Source organism: Helicoverpa armigera, chromosome 21 (assembly GCF_030705265.1).
Source record: "Helicoverpa armigera isolate CAAS_96S chromosome 21, ASM3070526v1, whole genome shotgun sequence".
NCBI lineage: Eukaryota > Metazoa > Arthropoda > Insecta > Lepidoptera > Noctuidae > Helicoverpa > Helicoverpa armigera.
The window spans coordinates 390289-412235 of NC_087140.1; the positions used below are offsets into that span (position 1 = coordinate 390289).

At 37.1% G+C, this 21947-nt stretch overlaps 2 protein-coding genes across 6 annotated transcripts; one reads left to right on the forward strand and one right to left on the reverse strand.

Annotated features, from left to right (window-relative positions):
- LOC135118345 (protein O-GlcNAcase-like) lies at positions 1-19368 on the forward strand. 5 transcript variants are annotated; one of them, XM_064040105.1, is made up of 22 exons: positions 1-436; positions 548-599; positions 2320-2548; positions 2865-2969; positions 3993-4155; positions 5570-5698; positions 7157-7300; positions 8006-8120; positions 8305-8390; positions 8891-9096; positions 9450-9825; positions 10308-10459; positions 10942-11030; positions 11431-11614; positions 12048-12222; positions 13136-13189; positions 13369-13559; positions 13926-14014; positions 14377-14504; positions 14886-15034; positions 15936-16101; positions 16629-19368. In XM_064040105.1, the coding sequence occupies exons 1-22, from the start codon at positions 370-372 to the stop codon at positions 16754-16756; spliced, it is 3177 nt and encodes a 1058-aa protein (XP_063896175.1). In that variant the 5' UTR covers positions 1-369; the 3' UTR covers positions 16757-19368. The 5 variants fall into 5 exon arrangements, with proteins under 5 accessions (XP_063896175.1, XP_063896173.1, XP_063896176.1 ...); XM_064040103.1 differs by having other exon boundaries at positions 2-436; positions 9450-9828; positions 10311-10459; XM_064040106.1 differs by having other exon boundaries at positions 3-436; positions 8903-9096; positions 9450-9828; positions 10311-10459.
- On the reverse strand, positions 19363-21501 carry LOC126056322 (uncharacterized). The gene is made up of 4 exons (XM_049848980.2): positions 21282-21501; positions 20438-21147; positions 19856-20195; positions 19363-19513 (listed from the first exon to the last, which is right to left on the reverse strand). Exons 1-4 carry the CDS (start codon positions 21408-21410, stop codon positions 19445-19447), a joined length of 1248 nt encoding a protein of 415 aa, XP_049704937.2. The 5' UTR covers positions 21411-21501; the 3' UTR covers positions 19363-19444.
- Between the last annotated feature and the right edge of the window lie 446 nt (positions 21502-21947).

Genomic DNA, 21947 nt, shown 5'->3' on the forward strand with positions numbered 1-21947 from the left:
TATCTCATTTAATAAATAGCGATGATAAAACATGTTCGAGTAATTCAGTCGCTTTATTAAATGAAATCTATAAAAATAGAAAGTTTTTAATATAGCACAAAGCAGACACTAAACGAACCCATCCGTTTGACACATCATGATAATCTCCGAGAGATTTCTATTCGGGAGTAAAGTAATTCAATAATTTACGCCTGTTACAGGTCAACCGATGCTCTAAAGTTAAGAAATTGATAATACAGTTATTTACACTGCCGCTGTCTGTTAGTGAGACAGTGCCAGACGTGTAAATATTCTATTATTACTTCGAAAGAAATTTTATCAGTAACACTCTTGCATTTTGCGAAGTAAATCTCTAATTTACTGGTAAATATGACTGAAAGTTCGCCGGACGAGCCGAGTTCTAATCGAAAGGACTTCATTTGCGGTGTTGTTGAAGGTAAAACTAGTTATTTTGACGAGTAAATATGTAATAAGTACGTTGTACGTATTATACATTTTCTATATAAGTTTGCAATGGAGTGAATGACCTAAAACTTCACTATTACAGGCTTTTACGGACGACCGTGGACTACTGAACAAAGGAAAGATTTGTTTCAAAAGTAAGTATTGTTTTTGATAACCTATTTACGTTAATGATTAATATGTCAAAGGCTTTTCACAACATTTAGAAAATCATAAATATTGCTGTTAATTTAGACCACCTGCTGTTTTAAGTCACAATAATGAATGCGCAAATCTGTATTTATTTGATTACTCTCTATAATTCTTGCCTTAGGAACAAAATAAGCAAAGAATTACAGTATTTATTGATGTCAAATGTATTTGGGATACACATCAGTGATAACATAAACAACCTATTTATAGCCAGGATATTCTATAGAAATTCTTTCTAAAACCAATTTGGAATTTGGAAGTTCCAACAGTGAAGCTATTGGGGCTTAAACCTTGCTTTAAGAAATTGGTAAATCTATTGATACTGAATGACTGTTTGCCAGAGGCTAAGTTATATTCTACTAACCATTGTTATGATAGTTTTCACTTCATATAAACTTAATTATCTATATCAAAAGATAAAGCAATATTGTTATAAACATAAACAATTTATGAGTCATGTTAAATACAAAAGTGAAAGTGTATTCTGCATTCCTGCTGAAGCAAGTTGACATACTTTTTAATTTTGAATGCTTATCCAACCTGATTCTTACAAGTAGTGATGATATTTCAACATACTTTCAATATACAGTATAGGTTTTATTGTTTGAACATGGAAACCTACATCCTCTCAGCGTACCAAAGGTGTACCTTACAATAATATGTTATAAATTATCAAGCTAGTTTATAATACAAAAGGACATGCTGTCATGAATCTCTTTTAAATTAGCTTGATGAATTATAAATTAAGATGATCTTATGTGTTGTATGACCGTCAACAGCTCAATTGACTTAAATTCAAAAAATCATGAATTAATTGTTGTTTACATCCTTTTGACATTCATGCTAAATTCAAAGATGACACAACAGGTTTACAGAATATTATCCCACTATATGTATACACAATTTTTTGTCAATAAGCTATTGAAAATATTTGTATAGCCAGGTGCAATTGCTTTGTGACTCAGTTAGTATTTTTACTTAAATGTTTTACTGCACTAATGTACAATGTATTTACATTATCTTTGTAAATGATAATGAAGTCAACAAAACACTAACAAAGTATAGGATACTAAACCACAGACATGGCTATGAATTAGTATTTTGTTACATGTTTGTTTAATAAGCACAAGGTTCCAACTTAACCTTGCGCAGCAGTCATCCTTTGCTTAAGCACAGCCAATATGTTGTTGCTTGGCATGGTTGATCCTTGGATGGGTGTCTGATTTTCTCCATCCTTCAGATGGGAAGGCATATTAAATTGGTAGATCTCTGCTGTCATTTTATCATCTTTGGCAAAGTTACCAGGTTAGAAAGTCTTACAACCAGTCTTACCAAGGGGTATACCAATTATCTGGGCAACCCTGAGGACGAGGTCCATCTCTCCATATAAAACACTAGCTGTTTTCCCGCGGTTTCTCCCGCGTCCCGTGTGAGCTACTGCCCGCACCGGGATAAAATATAGCCTATGTTACTGGCAGATAATATAGCTTTCTAATGGTGAAAGAATATTTAAAATCGGTCCAGTAGTTTTTGAGTTTATCCATTACAAACAACGTTTTCCTCTTTATAATATTAGTATAGACTGGTACTCAGCTTCGTCAGTTGAGACTGGAAGGTGACCCCCACAAAAAACCAGGTCAGAATCCCCTAACTTTTTCTCTGCAGGCTCAAAAAATGGGGCATGGACATGTACGTCTACGCTCCCAAGGACGACTACAAGCACCGAGCCTACTGGCGAGAGCTGTACACCGTGGAGGAAGCTGAACATCTCACCTCACTCATCACGGCTGCTAAAGACCAGGGGATAATATTCTGTTATGCTCTGTCTCCGGGACTGGATATAACGTACAGTAGCCAGAAGGAGATTACTACGCTTAAGAGGAAGTTGGAACAGGTGTGTAGATTATTTATAAATAGTCTTGTGGGGCTTATGTACTTACCTTCTTTATAATAAATAAATAAATGCGATATATTACTTGCCAGAAGTTTATCTTTCAAAACAATTTGTGTTACTTAAAGCTTATAAAACTAAAGCAATTATGTGAGGCAATATAACGAAAAGTTTCAAATCCCATAAATGCCCTAGATATGCAGAAATTTCTTGTAGAACATATCTTTCGAAGAACGTTTTGATACACCATATTTTTAAATACCTAACTAGCTAGCTTTTTGTTAAATTATATTTGTATTTGATTACTATTTCATTCCAGGTGTCCCAATTTGGCTGCACATGTTTCGCCCTGCTTTTCGATGACATTGAGCCAGAGATGAGTGAGGCTGACAAACAGATATTCCAGAGCTTTGCTCATGCACAAGTAAGTATAACTACTTTAGTCTTAGTCAACAATAATAAGTAACATAGCCGATAAGAGCTTCCTCTCTCCTATCCCACTTATTTTGCTGTGCCCGACAGGGTCCATGTGAACTATTTATAAGTACTACCACCTAAGAATACATGTGGAAAGCAATAAAAGTATTGAGTATTGAGTACATTCATATTGTGAACAATTGTAAAATGGTCAGCCTCAAAGATAATTCTGAAATAGTGGAGATGCCATAAGGCAGATAGGTCCGTCGCCTTCTTCTAAGTCAAGTACGGTGGGCATTAACAAAACAATAAGTTATGAGTGATCTAATGCATTTGGGTTCGAGTTTCACAAAATAATGGAAGGGTTCCAAAGAAGGCGTATGACGGTATAGCTAGTAACGTTCCTCGTCTCCCGAACACCCGCATTTTGTAGCGCTACTTTCTTTACAGATTTTCCGTTATGACATCTCCGCTCGTTCATTCATATCACACAGATCATTAACTTTTTTAAAAGTCTTTAATAAAAAGCCAGTAAAGCTAAATCAACCGATGGCGAATTGAAATCCACAGTTAGTCATTTAATCTTTTCACCATGCATGAATAAACATCTTAGTAGGCGACGTTGCTAGGCAACGGCCTTCATAATACTAGGCCGATTGAAACCGGTTCTGTTATCTGCAGTATCAGGTGTATTGATAGCAATATGCACTTGCTCTGGCTAGGTTTCGTTTAGTTTTATTTGGATAGAAAAAATACTATACAGGTCTTTGAACTTTTTATAAAATAATACTTGTTCAGAATTCGGAATCGCTACTATTTGCCATTGTGAAATGTTTAAGAAATTGGCCCATTAAAGAATTAGTTGTCATGTCTTTATTTTGGTACCTATCCCCGTTTTTTAATAAGATCTTTCGTACATATTTTTTTATTGGACCAATCAAATTACACCTCCATGTCATCAGTAACAAACATTCGAAATAATAACCTCCTTTCTGAGAAGTTAGTTAAAAATAACCTTCTTTCTCCTCAGGTATCAGTAACCAACGAGATCCACCAGCACCTAGGCTGTCCCCGCTTTCTGCTATGCCCTACACAGTACTGTTCAACCCGCGCCGTGCCTTCAGTCAGCAGCTCGGAGTACCTCAACACTCTGGGCAGCAAGCTGTCGCAGCAGATCGACATCATGTGGACTGGTGAGCTTAGAACCGCGACCAGGTGAAGGGCGGGCGTTTTGGGGGCTGTCTTTTGTAAATTTGACGTTCGAAAAGTGCTGATTTTCAGCCTACTTTGAATAAATAACTTTTGATTTTGAACTTGAAAAAATGGTTCAGGTGTATAAAAGAAATCAATAGCCCGTTTTTTAGATAACCCTAAAATAATGGACACGTATTTTTTGTTTTCCCTCATAAACAAATAAAAATGAAGATACAACCCGTTTGAATTTTGTGTTTTGACTGACTTTCGAGTGTCTCCCATGCTTTCCCAAGCTTGCGAGAAGTATATTGAGTCTTTGACGTGCTAAAAAAATAAGAGGCGTACCAATTAACTGTAATTTACCCATATACAGTCATAGTAAATAAATAACCTGCTGCTAATGTAATAGCCATGTGGGCGCTAACTGAATGGAAAAGGTCGAGCACTGTTCACATACTTAACATACGTCACAATGAAAAATAAATTATATAAATAAGTTGAGGCGTTCATATATGGACCGTATTGGCAAAAACATTGTTGCTGTTTTTATATGGCTTGCATTATTTTTAGTTTGGTTTTATCACTGCTTTTATCATAGAACGTTGTACCTATATAGTATTTCTTATCGATCAATCAATAAATATATAATGTATGACTCATAGTTTCATACCTAAATGCTTTGTAGTTTTTACTTACAGTTTTTTTTCTATTTAAATCTAGAATATAATAACTTTTTTCAATCAATATAAAGTAAACAAACAGTGACGTAACGTAAGCTTAGTATAAACTTGCCAGGTTTTCCATAGATTACTCATAGTTCATAGTATTTCTTATAATGTTTACAATGTTGCTACCTGTGGGTAGTTTCCGACTAGATTCTTATTGTTTTTGTATAGGTTATTGAACCGTGGTGGTGGGTTCATGACCTTTAGATTATGGTTTTATTGTCTAGGTGTGTTATGAGAATCCTTATAAGGTAACTAGTGTGTTATAGTTCATAGAAGTTCAGTTAATTCATAATAATACTGTTGTGGTAATTAAGATTGGCTATTATTTGTTCCAAATAATCCAAAATACAATTGTTTGTGAATGATTAGATTTACTTCTTCTACTATCTGGGCCCAATTCTTTACTACAAAAGACTACACATTGACCTACAAGTATCTGAAAACATTTTTTTTCTTGGGTCTGTAACTGTTCAATATTGGCTTTTGAATTAAAAAAAAACAAAACTAAATTCTTAAATTAAATAAACTGTGACGGGCGCAATAAACGAAATCAGAATACAGTTCCAATTCTTCAGTCTTTGTAAAGTATGCCATGTAAATAGAACTAATATATTTGGTTTTTCTAATATGCCCTTTTGTGATAACAATTTAGCTGGTGATGATGATGACTATAATTCTCTTCCAGGTCCCAAGGTGATATCCAAGGTGTTAACAACAGAAGCGATAGAAGAGATCACGCAAGTGCTTCGACGTCCGCCAGTCATATGGGACAACTTGCACGCTAATGATTACGACCAGAAACGCATCTTTTTGGGTAAGAACAATGTAATGAGTTGTATATAAATTACAGTAAATACTAAGAAAAATACATTATACCCAATATCTAATTACACACTGGAGAAATAAAAGTATACCAAACATCTATTGATAAAGAAATTACACACTTTGGAGAAATTTTCGTGATGAATTTATAAAAAAATATCTTACCTATATTACAACAGCGTTATTTATGAATCCTTATAATTTTTTACTTAAACGCAGTCATTATTGACCATAAAATTACTTTCGTAAAACATGGTTTTTGACTTTCGTTAATTTTTTTGGGAACAAATATAATGACCACCATAAAATGCTTTGACACCCTAAGTTTTGCAACCAGAAATATCTACTGAACACCAGAAAAATAAAGTCTAAAAATGTAATAGTACCAGCTATTTTAGTCACGACTTCACTTTAAATTGTATTCGACCACCAAATTTAGTAAATGATCACCAACTCTTGACGACCAAATTAATGTATTATTGTTGCCTAAATAAGTCACTGTGATTGCCATAAAATGTAGGCTTATTACCAAATAAAGTATTATGATGCCATATTAAGTTATGTGTCCGGCTTGCAATGCATGCGTGAGTGTCAGTATGACGAGTGACAGGGGAAAATGGAAGAAAATGACATATTGCGCCGACGCCAAGTAAAATTGGGAACAGGGCAGGAGAAAGAAGAAGAAGAATGTGTTTCTCAATACACTCTTATCGCACTGTTTAGAGGCATGCAATAGACAATTTTCCACGCTAGTGCAGGAAAAGGGTCCCCATAATGTTATTACATTTATTTTATCAGGCCGAACTTATTTTTTTGGAGTCAGTTTACTTAACGTTAAATTAAACAGGATAGCAAGATGTAAAAACCTTTTTGATGATCATTTACTACTTTTGGTGATCATTTACTACTTTTGGGATAACAATGATTTTTTTGGACTCATTTTGCTTAAATAGGATAGCAGAATTTAAAAACTTTGGTTATAATCTTACTTTAAAATGGTGGTTTAATTTTGGTGATCATTTACTATTTTTGGCTTACGCATGATTTATTTTGGAGTAATTTCACTTAAATAGGATAGCAAAGTGTTAAAACTTTGGTGATAGTTTTACATTAAAATGCGAGTTTCATTTTGGTGATCATTTACTATTTTTGTCTGCTGTTTGTTACTATATCTGGTGATCAGTTAAACATAAGCCAATTTTTTTTTACCCTAGAAGCTATGCATTTTTCTTCACTGACCCTTTAGCTCTGTTAATTTCATACCAGTTCTTAGTGTCCGAAATGTAGCATTTATGGACACACTCAGAAACATTTAATGGTTACTTAAGCCATTCCTTAGTGAAGGATTTCTTTGACAATCCGTCACTAAGGAGTGACTTAAGTAATCATTAAATGTCTCTGAGTGTGGGGGCACCTGAGTCTATAGTTATTTTTTATCTCGTTTCTACAGGACCTTACTGCGGCCGTTCACCAGAGCTGATTCCGTTACTCCGCGGCGTACTGACGAACCCCAACTGCGAGTACAACGCCAACATGATCCCTATCCGCACTCTCGCGCACTGGGCCAGCTGCAGCCTGGATGCGCCTGCGCATAGTGAGTTATATATAGTCTGTATAGACCTCGGGACGATCTTAGACACCAATGATTTTGTTTCGGATGGCACGTTAAACTGTAGGTCCCGGCTGTCATTGAACATCCTTGGCAGTCGTTACGGGTAGTCAGAAGCCAGTAAGGCTGACACCAGTCTAACCAAGGGGTATTGGGTTGCCTGGGTAACTGCGTTGAGGAGGTCAGGCAGGGCAGTCGCTTATTGTAAAGCACTGGTACTCAGCTACATCCGGTTAGACTGGAAGCCGACCCCAACATAGTTGGGAAAAAGGCTCGGAGGATGATGGCGCAATTTGGGAACATTTAATTGATAGAAGAAGTCGTATTTATGCCAAACATATCTGATTACAAACAAATAAGGGCGATGACATGTGCCCGACAGTATTTAATTGCCCTTGGCTTCAGAACTTGAAAATAAAAGTTATTCTAATATTAACAGGGAAAGGGTATACTAATTCGAAGTGTTGAAAACCCATTAAGTAATGTCAACCCTCGACGGCTTTGTTATAGACATATTTCACTGCAAACGTGTTTGCATTAATAATCAAAGTGTAGAAAGAATCTTATAACTGGACTGGACTTGAAGCAGACCCCAACATGGTTGGGAAAAAGGCTCGGAGGATGAGAAAGAATCTTATAAGTTTGACTAGTATTTCCAGATAAATAAGTTAATGTTTTTCTATATTCTAGTGGAAGCCGTCTCCTGGGACATAAAGTTAGAGCGAGAGAGCGAACAAGGCGTCTGTGAAGATGAAGCACCGCTCACACTTGGCAAACACGTTTATCATCACAGACAGGCTCTAAGGTAAATAAGAAATTATATCCGAAATACGGTCAATATAAAATGTTACTTGTGAAATGACGAAAGATAAAACAGCATTGAAGAAGAAAACATGCTGCGCCGAAACCAAATAAGATCGAAATAGAGGCAGGAGGATGATGATCACTATGTATAGTAAAATATTATTTGAATTACTTTTTTTTTACAGACAAGCAATTAATGAATGGCTTCCTGAATTTTCTATACCGAAAAATGCTCAAGGACCCGTTATTAAACCACAGACTACTATTACAGGTAAGTATTCAAACAACCAAAATGTAAAAGTTAACCTTTAGTTTTGGATAAAGCCTTTGACAAGGTTATTCATAATGTTCGAGTTGGGTTGTCTACAAAGTAGTAATCGATTTTATTTTTTCAGTTATTTGACAGTAACTTTTATATTTCTAACTTGTTTAAATGTTTTCTGAGCTCATAGCGTTAAAGTTCTGTCAGGTATGTGTAGGGAGTGCCACAGGGGCTTAAGCTCGGTCCTACGCATTTCAGTGACTTATAAATACCAATAGGTTACTTGACACCACCAATTATAATGACATATCATTATTTATGAAATGCGATTTTTCTAAAGATTTTATGTACTTTTTTTTTAAATCCATTTCTTTTGAATATGTATTTATATTTTTTTGGTTATTAGCGTCAACAAACCAATTACATTTCTAGTGTATATTATAGTGTATATAATTCTCAATAATGCTGAACCTTTGTACATACAAACTCAGCGTATTTTTTTATTGTAGCTATACTTTCAGTGCCGCCGGTACCTATCATACCGATCCTACCGTCAGTGAACACTTGTATGTCGCTAATGACGGCAACTTCCAACACGTCGACAACGAGCACGGCTGACATGGCGCCGGCTATACCCACTGTTAATACGTCGCAGTTACAAGCGCTGGCTGATGGCTGTTCGGCTTCTAATGATCGGCCTATTTTGTCTACTAGGGTGAGTTTTTTAAGGAGAATTTTGTTTGTTTTTGATTTGACAGTGTCTGCTTTAGAAATAATCCTAAAAATTATGATAACGCTGAACTTTAAAAATAATGAGTTACGTTTTCAAAGTGACGGGTCTAATGCATATTATTGTTCTTGTCAAATCATGAAAGCGAAAGTCTCAGCCATATGCAAGTAGGATAATGTCATTCCAGGAAAGTGCAAAAACAACTCAATACTTTTTACAAAACTAAATTCTTTAATTTATTGTGATACAAGATATCGTGGAAATAAATAAATTTGTTTCAATTTCAAAACCAATACTACTACTACTCAACAAATTCATATATTGATCTCTCCTTCCAGGTATCACCAATAGAAACCTTCAACCCCGTCCCCAACCCAGTCATGAATTCCCTAGTCTCCCCCACCAAAGTCATCCTCAACGAGTCCATCCCCAACCCCATCATCCCCATTGCCAGTTCCAACATATCCCTACCCTCAGAAATCCCAGTTTCCACTCTCCCAGTTCCCATTCTCGGTTTGAAGGCTTTAGAAGAAACGGCTAACAAAGATAGTATGGATAAAAGTGATAATGGTAATGATACGTTGTTAACGGATAGTATATTGGAAGGCAGTTTCGATATGAAAAAGGATAAGGATGGGGATGAGGATCAGATTATTGTGGATGATGTGGAAACTCCGGTTGAGGAGCAGCAGCGGAATGGCGATATGAGTGTTGGTGGTGAGTTTATTTTCAATATTTATAAAAATGTAAGGGGATCTGGGATTGTAGTTTGTTTCGCATTTCGTTCTAAAATAGAGCATAGAAAGTTGCAATCAGATACAGCATTAATACTAAGTATTGGTAAACCGCAAGTAAACGTTAATTTAATATGTTATTATTTTTTGGATTATGATGTAAAGTTTTTAATCTTCATTCATCATCATTGTAATCGATCGTATCCTTATTTGCTTTCGTAACTCTTGACAGGTCTAGTTGAAAAGCAGAAGGCATTAGCTGTCTGCCATTATTCTGAACTGGACCTATTTCAATTTGACACACACATCTTAGAATGTCTACTTTCAGTAGAGTTGTGGCTATTAATGAATCCACTGTTAAACGTGTTCCGTATCTTCAGCTTGACCTCTTAAATTTCTAACATTCGTCAATTCATCAGTCCATCAATCATTATATACCAGGACAGTATAATATATACAAAGCAGGCTACGTGTTCTGTTGTCCAGACACGCCGCAGACGCTGAGTCCGAGTCGCCCGTCTATACCCGAGGTGGGGGTAGAACCACTGGATGTCGACCCCCCGTCTACTGCGGCGACTGACCCTGATATCGTCATGAATGATGGTATGAGTGAGGTAAGTGAATAAAGGTTTTTAGTATTTTATCTGTTTAATTGAATGCACAGACTGGTATTTAATTAGAAAACCACAAAAATCGCGGAATGTACATAAGTTATCTTCATATAAGGAATAAGGATGAGGAATCTATATTTTGCGGCTTGACGTCGCCTTTTGAGCCACAGGGCCACTCGATATTTCCACGTTAGCTATAAAATAATTTGTCGTGACGGAATAGTGTGTGACGCTTATCGTATAATAAACATTATTTTGAACTGAAGAACTAAATTCATTACTGAAAAACATCACATTATTCTTCAAATAAAATATGATCAATGAAAAGCCAGAAGAAAACAGACAGAAGTTCATACCTTAAGTTGGTTGGATATCTAAATCGATATTCTCATTATCATGTGACTACCAACCCTAAATTTCAACGTCATAACGCAGCTCTCAAATCATTTCAGTAACAATGGTATAATTAATATCGCTTATTACAGAACGGATCGATGCAAGTGGAACCAAGTCACAGTCCGCTCAGTACTGACATGATGGTGGAACCGACAGAACCTTCGGACGCCGTTGACGAGTGAGTACAATAATATACAGACATTCTACTTGTTTGTCTGTAGGATACGATGATATACGGCGTCTTAAGCTAGTTTAGTTTTCGTCATCGATTTCTAATAACAGAATATGTTTTATCAAAAAAAGAACTTATTTGCAAAACCGTGTCCAAGCCCCATTTTTAATCATTAAACATCTCCTACATAAAAATGTTAAAATTCTTCCTATTCTGTGTTTTGAAACTAAAGTACTTTTTCATGTCACCCATAATTAAAATTCTACTACTCTTTGCAGTGTCACCTAAAAGTAGGTATATAACCCCTTCTCTGACCATTATAAACAATGATATCGTCGCGTAAAAACTGACAGCTGTCAACTGCACATAAGACGCAGTGGCACTTTATTATTATTTTTCTTACCAGCCCCGTAGACAACGAGGACCCATCAATAGACTCAAACGCATTAGTAGCCGATGATCTACTGCTACTGTGCGATCTATTCTACTTGCCGTTCGAGCACGGGTCCCGCGGTCTGAGGCTGCTGCATGACTTCAACTGGCTGACTACTCACGCTGCTAGTCTACTGCCCAGAGGGAATAAGCCTGAGGTATGTGGATTTTTAGATAAATTGTAGTTTATATTTAGAATTGATATATGATTTTTTTTGGTCGGAAAAGTGGAATTTCGCAGGTATTTGCAGGTCTCATTACAAGTTATTCGCGTTCAGTTACCAGAAAATGCGTTTATGTAACAAATACTACAGAATACTGATTTTAAAATACCATTGGTCCTGTATGTGTACCTTGTGGAATGCCGCCGTAATTCAAAGAATAATACTTGTAAATTATTAGAGTGACTTGTCAAAGGCTTTGTAAAGGTCCCTTCTTTTTATTTACTTTTATTATATCGTACAGGTATTTTATATATAACACGGTCAAAATAGGAACAATGGCAAGTTGCTAGTGCATTAATCACCGTGATTGTATATCCCAAACGTGTATCTCATATTTCCAACCGCTGAGTTCGTATTCGCTCATCAGACAAGCGAGTGGCGCCGTCGCCGCAGTCGCTTCGCGTGGTGGATGTCCCGCACCAGACGCGTCGCCCGCCGCCTTGCTGCCGCCGCCAACCGCGAGCTCAGAGCCGAGCTGCAGCCCTACCTGTGGGAGCTGTGTGCCGTGCTGGCGCTGCTCGACGCCTTCCTCAGGTGGCTAGGTGAGTGTTACATGCTGTGCAAGCGCCGAGCTGCAGCCCTACCTGTGGGAGCTGTGTGCCGTGCTGGCGCTGCTCGACGCCTTCCTCAGGTGGCTAGGTGAGTGTTACATGCTGTGCAAGCGCCGAGCTGCAGCCCTACCTGTGGGAGCTGTGTGCCGTGCTGGCGCTGCTCGACGCCTTCCTCAGGTGGCTAGGTGAGTGTTACATGCTGTGCAAGCGCCGAGCTGCAGCCCTACCTGTGGGAGCTGTGTGCCGTGCTGGCGCTGCTCGACGCCTTCCTCAGGTGGCTAGGTGAGTGTTACATGCTGTGCAAGCGCCGAGCTGCAGCCCTACCTGTGGGAGCTGTGTGCCGTGCTGGCGCTGCTCGACGCCTTCCTCAGGTGGCTAGGTGAGTGTTACATGCTGTGCAAGCGCCGAGCTGCAGCCCTACCTGTGGGAGCTGTGTGCCGTGCTGGCGCTGCTCGACGCCTTCCTCAGGTGGCTAGGTGAGTGTTACATGCTGTGCAAGCGCCGAGCTGCAGCCCTACCTGTGGGAGCTGTGTGCCGTGCTGGCGCTGCTCGACGCCTTCCTCAGGTGGCTAGGTGAGTGTTACATGCTGTGCAAGCGCCGAGCTGCAGCCCTACCTGTGGGAGCTGTGTGCCGTGCTGGCGCTGCTCGACGCCTTCCTCAGGTGGCTAGGTGAGTGTCCTATATACTGCGCGAATGACACCCACCATTTTAAGACGAGTACCTACTATACAGTCAAGAAAATTATAGAAAATATGCCTCAGAAATTCAGATCACTCTCCTGAGCAAAATTCGGATTCGTTAATGTGTCTTTGGGGTGTTTAATTCCCAAGAAAATCGCAAGCAAGCAAAAAAGAATTTGTTGGAATAAAATGCCATCATCTTTATACGTTATTTCTTTTTCAGAACTCGGCAAATACCCGCAAAACATTGCTGCAAATACGCAAGGAAGTTATACGTGTAAGTATTTTTTTTCCTTCCCATTTAATAGTACCCAAATTAGTATATCATACTCCAACCGCTCAATTAAAATTAACCGAAAACATGTGTTGTGATCTTTTGTATAGGTAAGTGAGACAACTTCTATTTCTTTAAAATTTCAATAATAGCACCAAATATAATATCCATTTCCTCCGTAGGGTTCTCAAAAGGCTGGCGGGAAGCCTTCGAGAGCGGTTGCCAGGAGCCCTGGGTGTTCCGAGGTGGCCTCACAGCGGACCTGCGTCGCCTACTGCCGGTGGAGTGCACCAGTGACGCGCTTAGGACTCTGCCCCCGCCCACGATACTACCGCTCACTATAAGGCCTTATACTCCTAGTGATGAAGAAGCGGTGAGGATTTGAAGCATTTTATGTGTAGTGGATCTTTTGGGGGGATTTGTGTGCTTGTTGTTGAAAAAACGTCTTTGAAATAGTTTACATTTATATTTTTTCTATTTCAATAGTTCTTGTGCATGTATTTATTCACGAATAAGAATTGGTCATATGCCACAAAATTTATAGAAACAATACTCAAAAAGTTTCTTATGTCGTATTTTCGACCCCAAAAGGGCTTCACTGTACTTCTACAACTCGACCTTTATTTTCTTCCGAAACTTCGGAAAATTAGCATTGGCTTGGATGTCCCACTTCTGTATATGATAAAGAAGATCTTCTTCTGATAAAGAAGTGATAGTAAATACATGTTGTATTCGTCAGGTATGCGCGATATGTCACAAGACATGTCGAGACGGCTCCGACTGCAGCGATCTATTCCCTAGCGATCTACAGACATTGCCGGCTGACAGGTTAGTGATATTTACAGTTATTTTATCCCAGTATTTATGTGAATACAATACACTAAACTCAAAATAAGCCAACTTGAATGAAACTGTTTTTTTATATCTAGGCACCTTGCACCTAGCAAGGTTCTTATTGATCCACTATGACTAATGTACTAAATATTGATCTTACTGAGGATCTTAATTCTGTATAAAAATATTGAATACGGTATCACAACCACCTTAAACTTTTTCTCAGTTTAATTTGGCATCTTTGAGGAACTATTTTCTCGACTTTTTAGTGTCTACACTAAATTACATAAGTTGACTTTTCACTACTTGTGAATGCACTGTATGTTCCCAACATTCTATATGTTTTTTGACCATAGGCTAGTGGCACCATTCCTGACTCTAGTCCCGGAGTTGTGCATGGTGATAGAAGATGATGAAGAGTGTGTTCCGCAAGACGTGACCAGCGGTGATGATGATGACAAGAAAACTGAACCTAGAGTTAATGGTAAAACTTCCCTTGTAAACAGTAGATGTTCTAATGTATTCGTCATAATCAAGGTATGTAAGCCAGGTAAAAAAACGCTATCCCTTGAAAACTACAGTTGTCATTGCACATAAGATGCAGTGGCACTGTGGATCTACATTCAAGTCTTAACTGCAACTGTCACGCGTCTTGTAAAAAAAAAACATGAATTTAGTGTAATTTACGTTCCGTTTCTCGTTAGACTGAGTCAATTCAAAAATATATTTTTATGTATTTCGTCACAGCTCCGACCGCTGAAATTCCATTGGAGGGTCAAGACCACCCTAACACTTACAACTGCCTACAAAAACAGATTCTTTTGATTTCTGCTCCCGATTTTTAACCGTGAACAATTTACTTCAGGCATGAAACCCGAGATAGTAGGGTACGCTTGCGCGGTCCTGAACAGCAAGGAGTTCTACAAGCGACAGGAGATCGCGTGGATCCCGGAGATGTGCACCAAGTACCCGGAACAGCTGACTGAGAGGCAAGACCTGAGTCAGGCTGCTAAGGTAAGGGTGTAGGTAGGAAATAAGCGGGTTTATTTATATCAGGAAGAATTTCAAGGATAATATTGGTTTGCCAAGCACACATTTCCGAGTTTTGATAACTTTCTTAGGAAAATCGCGGAACAAAAAAACCGATAAAAATTGGGGAACAAAGCGCGAAACCGCGAAGAATATGCGAAACGGCTCCACACTTGGTGTTCGCGCCCTTTCGCGGCCATCGCGCGCGGTCCGCGGGCCAAGTGTAGAGCGGGCTTTAAGCGGGCATTAGACGTTAACGTCACTTCGGTCGCGCTCACTCGCAGTCGCATGGGTGTGAATCTGCGAGTTGTCGACAGCGAGTGAGCGTCGTCCGTACCGTTAACGTTACTCGAATCGGATGGTCTCTGCTCATTCATGATCATCCCTTAATGTTTTCCACCTGGTTTTTAGCTATAATAGGCTCTAAAGCTTGAGCCTACCTCTCCTCTAACATTAAGTGATATATCAATAGAAAGCTTGTGTTACCTATGTAGAGTATTTCTTGTATGGCGGCGATTGTCATTTGTTAGTACTTAGGGAGTTAGAACGTGTTTAGTGAATACATGTCTAAAACTGCTGTAGCTTCTAAAGTACTGACAATTTGTTAGAGGTCTTTTAGTACGAAATTTTATATTTAAAAAGGCCTTTCCAGTGATATATAATTCATTATTAGAGAAGGACCTGAAACTGACTATCGATAAAAAAAACCTTAAACATGTTCTAACATCTAAAGTACTAAGAATTGATAAGTAGTATGTTAGTACAAAATGTAACGCTTGAAAAGACCTTTCAAATGATGTATGACTTATTACTAGAGGGGGAGTAGACCAACATTCAAACATTTCGCCCATTGTCCTTTGATAATATTGTATGATATCTTTCGTAGGAGTGCGTCCGCCACTTCCACCAGTTCGTGGTGTCGGAGCGGGCGCCGGAGTCGGTGACGCGCGCGCACCCCGCGCTGCTGACGTGCTGCGTGCTGCCCGCGTGCCGCGACCCGCTCGCGCCGCCGCGCCTGCTCACGTGCCTGCTCGCCGCGCTCAGGGCACACGGTCTGTATACTCAGCCTTGCGGCCGTCACTTCCACCAGTTCACATATTATAATGGCGTCCAAGGCCGATTTTTGGCCACGGAGGCTTACGCTCTTACCTCCGTACTCAGAGACATTTAATGATTACTTAAGTCACTCCTTAGTGCTGCGGGTTGTTCGAAAGAGATACCGCGGCCCTGGTACATAAAAGGCCTATGATGGAACACGACGGTTTTTAGTCAGTAAGAGTCTGACACTCCCTCACCGCTGGTAACCCACAGCGGGAGGGGTAATTTGATGATTTTTGACGTCGTTAAAAAGAAAAAAGTCACAAGTCGGGACAGATTCTCATATAAATTCTGCACTAAAGAACGTCTTATGTAACCATTAAATGTCTCTGAGTGTGTCCTAGTCCACTAAGCTCGGGTCCACAGCCGACTTCATAAATATTGTTTTATATATGATATAATGTGTCCATATTTTCAGCGTGCCCTGACTGCCTTTTAAATAAGGGAATAAATAAAAGATAAAACATCTACCTTCTTACAGGAGCGAGTGGCGTCCACGCATGCATCAACGCAACCGACCACTACTTACACCAGTTCTACAGCAAGCTAGGCTTTACAGAGGTGACGCGTGGCTCATGTGGCCGGGTGTATCTCGCCCGCTCCTTCTAGCAGCCCCCGCTGCCGGCTCAACGGCATCGGAACCGCAAGTGAAATGATCTAGCACTTAATTCTTCATGTATTAGGTCCCAGTTCACCGACAATATAAACGTCAGTTTTCTTCCTACGAATTCCGACGTTTAATTTTCAAAGTCAACAGTTGTTTTTAGAAATTAGACGTTTATCTTGTAGGTGATTTGGGCGTTTTTACTGACCCGATTCATATTTTTACCGACCCTCAATGATCCTGAATTCATCACAAAACGTTATTGTTAATTGGCACTTTGCTACGAGAAAGGTAGCAGACGTTACCTTGCAGAAATCATATACAATGACATAAAATGTTTGGAAAAATATGTAGCATAAGTACAGTTACATACAAAAAAAAAATAACTAACGCCTGATGACATTCTGCAATACCCTTATTTCCTATTTTCAAAGAAGGTTTAATTAAGTACATGCATCGCATACAACTGTATCTTTTAAGTTCCCATTGAAGACGAAAGGAAAACTGCCAACTTCACATTATTTTTTTACAATAGCAACACTAACACTTTATTTTTCTCATATTGCAATGATCTGATGTTCATATCAAACTATTTTGAAATATAATGTTAAAAGATTCTGATCCCTTTTGTATAAGTAGTATAAAACATGTATTAAAATATAAATAGTTGTATATTAATTGTATATTTAGCTTTTTGCTTTATAAGTATCACCGCGATTCGCGATTCTATTTGTTTTCAATAAAGTGACTATTCAATTATTTTGTTTATGTTTTATCTTATAGTAAGTTCAGTTATTTTTCAACATAAAATTAAAAAGAAAAAAATATATTTAAGAAACCATCTTATGATATTTTTTATAACAAAACAAAATGGCCGCTCTATATGCGTTTGCGCAAGTCAAGTGCTAATTTATATCACTAAGCTTTCAAACCACTCGGATAACTGCCAATCATATTTCGGTTATTAATTCAGCTAAAAAGTGCAAGTAAAATTATGTAAGCTTTCAATGTGGCTACAGAATTAGATAAGTAGATTATTGCCAATTATGCTATCCAAATAATTCTGCCTTCCATTTTAATGGCTAAGTAGGTAGTAAAATCTACACACGATATGCTAAGTTGTATGATTGAATTTGAGAAGCTACTGCTTTTTGGAGACTTTCTAATCTATAAAAATAATAATGAAAATGTGTTTTTTCTATAAATAATAATCTTTTCGCAAAATTGGAAGAATGAAGTTTGAAATTGTAATACACAACCTTCTTAGTTGAAGTAGGTTAGAAAAACACGCGGGCGGAGTTGCCACATTTTACAAAAAGACAAAAAACTTTTTTGTCACTTGTTGACATTACATCCCTAGTCAAGTGTTGGGAAAGACTGAGATAATGTGAATGGAAAAGTATTGGCATGTGTTTAAACTTAGATAGTATGATTGTAGCAATCTCTGAAACTGCTGTCGCACGAATGTTAAGCAAAGTGCACCTTCTTTTCTGCATATAAACAAGCTATATAAGAGTTTGCATGTTTGTGAAAAAAGATGGAATTAAAATCATATTTCTTTAAATATTTGATGGCTAACTATTATTTAACAATTTCATTAGGCTTCAAGAAACATTTATACAATACTGCGATAAAATTGAAAATATTCTGGCAGCTAATAAAAATAATTTTCAACAAGCAATCATGTTTTCGAATATTGTGTTTGTCCTATACCTACTTACTACATAATTCTTTGTATGCTCGTCACACATTATGGTGTCTTCCGTAGTACTGTAATATCTATCATTATATCGATTTTTGGAAATTACTAAAACAATCAGTTTCTTTAGAATTAAAGAAACCTGACATTAGCCAAATGAAGCATACTTAAGGCTTATAATAAGACATCATTGCAATTTGCTAATATAAAATTGGTAAAACACCTAGACATAATTTATATAAAAAATTCCACTGCATAACGCTAAAAACATTCATAAAGTTACAATAAACCAATCACCTTTAATTTCAAGTTATTTTATGATCACAATTATATTTAATTTATATAAATATACTTCTAGTGAAATATTAAGCTGTCTATAATATGTTTTTTGCACAATTTTGCATTTAATTTGCTTTCTATATCTTTAGATGTAAGTATGATTTTATATTATTAAACCTTTTGTATCGTCAATTACTTTATGCTTCAGTATTAAAAAATAATTTTGAAAAATTAAAAATGTAGAGACCTTCATCAATTTGTCTAAATTGCAGAAAAAAGTAGTTTTACAACCTAAATGATGTAGTCATTAGTTAAGATAAATTAACAATTTTATATGTCTAGATATATATTAAAAATTATGAATAATTCAAGTGTAATGTTCCTTTTGTTATATTATTTTAGTAGTCCCTGCTTTGTCAACATTGCCCAGTTTTACTTATAAAAATTATAGTATCTGGGCTGAGGTGGAAAGCTTCTTTTTAATAAATGGCAAGTACTTTTATAACAGCATATTGTGTAACCATTATTATTTTAATTATAGCATTAGTCCTATATTGTGTTGTTTATATATTATGCGTTTTTTCTATGGTGCCGGCCATCTTGACGATAAATCGGTAATAAAAATTGTAAAAATCGAAATGTGTATTTTATTTTCTTAAACCTTGTGTAAATATTGGCTATACCACTATACCAAACCTATATAATTTAGCGTTGTTTAATCGGTCTCCACCGATTTAGTGTTTGTGGTAGAGAGTTCCATTAGCTTCTGCTTTATTTCAGAAATCTGGAAAGAAATATACTCAATAGGTAACTCTTCATATGTCAATATTAATTTGATAGAGGAGAAAGATATGATAGAAAAGTCTTCGATTCTATGGAATCTTTAAAAAAAATCATTTAGTATGTTTCAACAATCAATAATTTAGAAAATATCTACTCCCTTCATATTTTTCAAATAGGTATAGTTATCGGCACGGATATTGAGCCCTGACCTTCACCTGTAAGGGATTTATTGGTTTATTGCCTTATGTGTATAGTGCGCGAAGCGACCCACTCTTCCGCCTAGAGCTCAATATCCGTGCCGATAACTATAAGTGGAAGTGTTAATTTGAATGCAAAAACATACCTTTTGTATCTCATTCATGAGCATTTTCTGTTCAGTTCTGGGTGTCATGTCCTTTCTATTCAAATCTATGGCTTCTAAATTTTCAAACAGTTGTTTTATCTTCAAAGCCAAATGGACATCGTTATTACTCTTTCTAGGCACAGTCGGCTTGCTCCTTCGAACCAACTTCTTTCTATACTTGTCGGGTAAATCTTTCTCAATGTCATCTCTAGTTAGAAGCGTCATGTAGTCTGGGTGAGTGTCATAAGGATAGTCTTTGCGATCCAGTTTGTATGAACTTTTGGCTTTGCCTTTATTAATTCTGTACTCTGTTCGCCAGTTTTTGAGCATTTCCATGTTTCTGGAAGATGGTATTACAGTCAGATATCTACTACTTATATGAAGATAAAGGATGACTACAAATCAACAAAATGGGATGTGGCTAAGGAAAAGTACCTATGTAAATAACATTCTTAACAATATTAAATTAAAAAACACATTTGATATTCCTTTTCCACGAAAAAATCTATTTCTAGCCATGCAAAAGTAAAGGCGCAAAAGTAGGCAAGTACTGAAAAAAGCTCTCTGAATAAAAAAACAAACTTTCTTCCTTGCAGTATCTTGTCCCTCGTCGCTAATAATTCTTTGTGCTTCTTTACGGCTAACTCTTTCAAGTAACTCTGTTTTACTTTCGCCTCAAAAGTATCTTTCTCTTCTGACTTTGATGGTCTAACATATTTCGAACTCTGATAATATGGCGGGATGGTACAGCGGCTCTTTGCCAACTTTGGACACTTTCCTTTAACTCTCGTATACAAATCTTCTTCGGAATCTTCTGATTCTTTCTCATTAAACTTTACCAACATAGCTTTTTTCAGTTTGGCCTCGTCAATTACTGAATTGTAACTCAAGCCTTCTTGACTATACGATTCGCGATAATTCCCACTCGTGCTTACCGTGTCCTCGGAAATATCTGATTGGGAGGCATCGACGAACATTTCTTCAATGAATTTGCTGTTTAAAAACTCCTTGATTTTTAAAACTCCCGCATTTATAACTTCCCTAGGCGGGTACATTAGCGGGTTCCCGCCTAATTGCAAAACTTTCAAATTAATGACAGTTCCTAATTCGTTCGGAAGCGAAGTCAGTTTGTTGTTTTGTAATAAAAGGTGCGTGAGGCAACCATGATGTTTGATAGATTTTGGTATATCGGTAATTAAGTTGTCTCTCAAATCTAAGTACATGATATGTGGTAAAGTAACAAAGAAATCTTCTGGTATTGTTGTGATTTCATTGTTTTGTAAATAGAGTACCTGCAATACAAACATGACCCAGTTGTTAATGATTTATTTGATTCCTAGTCTGGGACAGATTGCTGTTTTTTTAATTAATGAAATCATTATCATAATCAGTAAACATTGATATGAAATTAATCACTACAACTTACACTTAAATGATAATTGTTTATTTCAGGCACACTTTGCAGACTTTGAGATGAGAAGTCCCACGTAGTATCTTGGTTAATGTCTTCTTCATAAATATTCAACGCCACGGGCGTATTTGATGTTTCAGACATTGTCAGCTGTGAGAAAAATTCCTAAAATTGTAATGTTTGATCAATAAATGTAAATAAAATTTAAGTATGACGCGGAAAAATATGACTCCTGAACTCCTCTATGGTTACTGGGTTGTCTATGCCAGCATGGTAATTTGCTTTTTTTAGTTAAAGTACGAGAATATCTACCGTAGTAATTCTAGCCACAGAGTACATTTGGTTCTCGCTAAATTCTCGTAAAACTCTAGAACGCTCTGTAGTTTAATTCAAAATAAAAAATGAGCTCGCAGCCCTCATTTATTATTTATTACAAAATAATTACAGACAACCTATTTAAAAAGATGTCGTTTATATTTGCGAGAATGCCATTTTATATTCCTAGTGTTGAGCTGTACAACTCGCGATCAAGATTATATCGATATATCAAGTTTTTAGGATAAAACAGGATTTTGTGATAAAATTGACAAAACTAACATCTTTTTCAAACAAAGTCAAGCAAATCAGTTTAATCTTTCTTAATTTAACATGTTTTATATCCTTAAAAATGATTTTTGTACA

Coding starts and splice junctions, on each gene's coding strand:
- LOC135118345 (XM_064040105.1), top strand. CDS start 370: ATGACTGAAAGTTCGCCGGACGAGCCGAGTTCTAATCGAAAGGACTTC. Junction 7,301..8,005: donor CCTGGATGCGCCTGCGCATA/GTGAGTTATATA, acceptor TCTATATTCTAG/TGGAAGCCGTCTCCTGGGAC. Junction 14,015..14,376: donor CAGACATTGCCGGCTGACAG/GTTAGTGATATT, acceptor TTTTGACCATAG/GCTAGTGGCACCATTCCTGA.
- LOC126056322 (XM_049848980.2), bottom strand. CDS start 21,410: ATGTCTGAAACATCAAATACGCCCGTGGCGTTGAATATTTATGAAGAA. Junction 21,148..21,281: donor TAAACAATTATCATTTAAGT/GTAAGTTGTAGT, acceptor TTTGTATTGCAG/GTACTCTATTTACAAAACAA. Junction 19,514..19,855: donor TCATGAATGAGATACAAAAG/GTATGTTTTTGC, acceptor ATTTCTTTCCAG/ATTTCTGAAATAAAGCAGAA.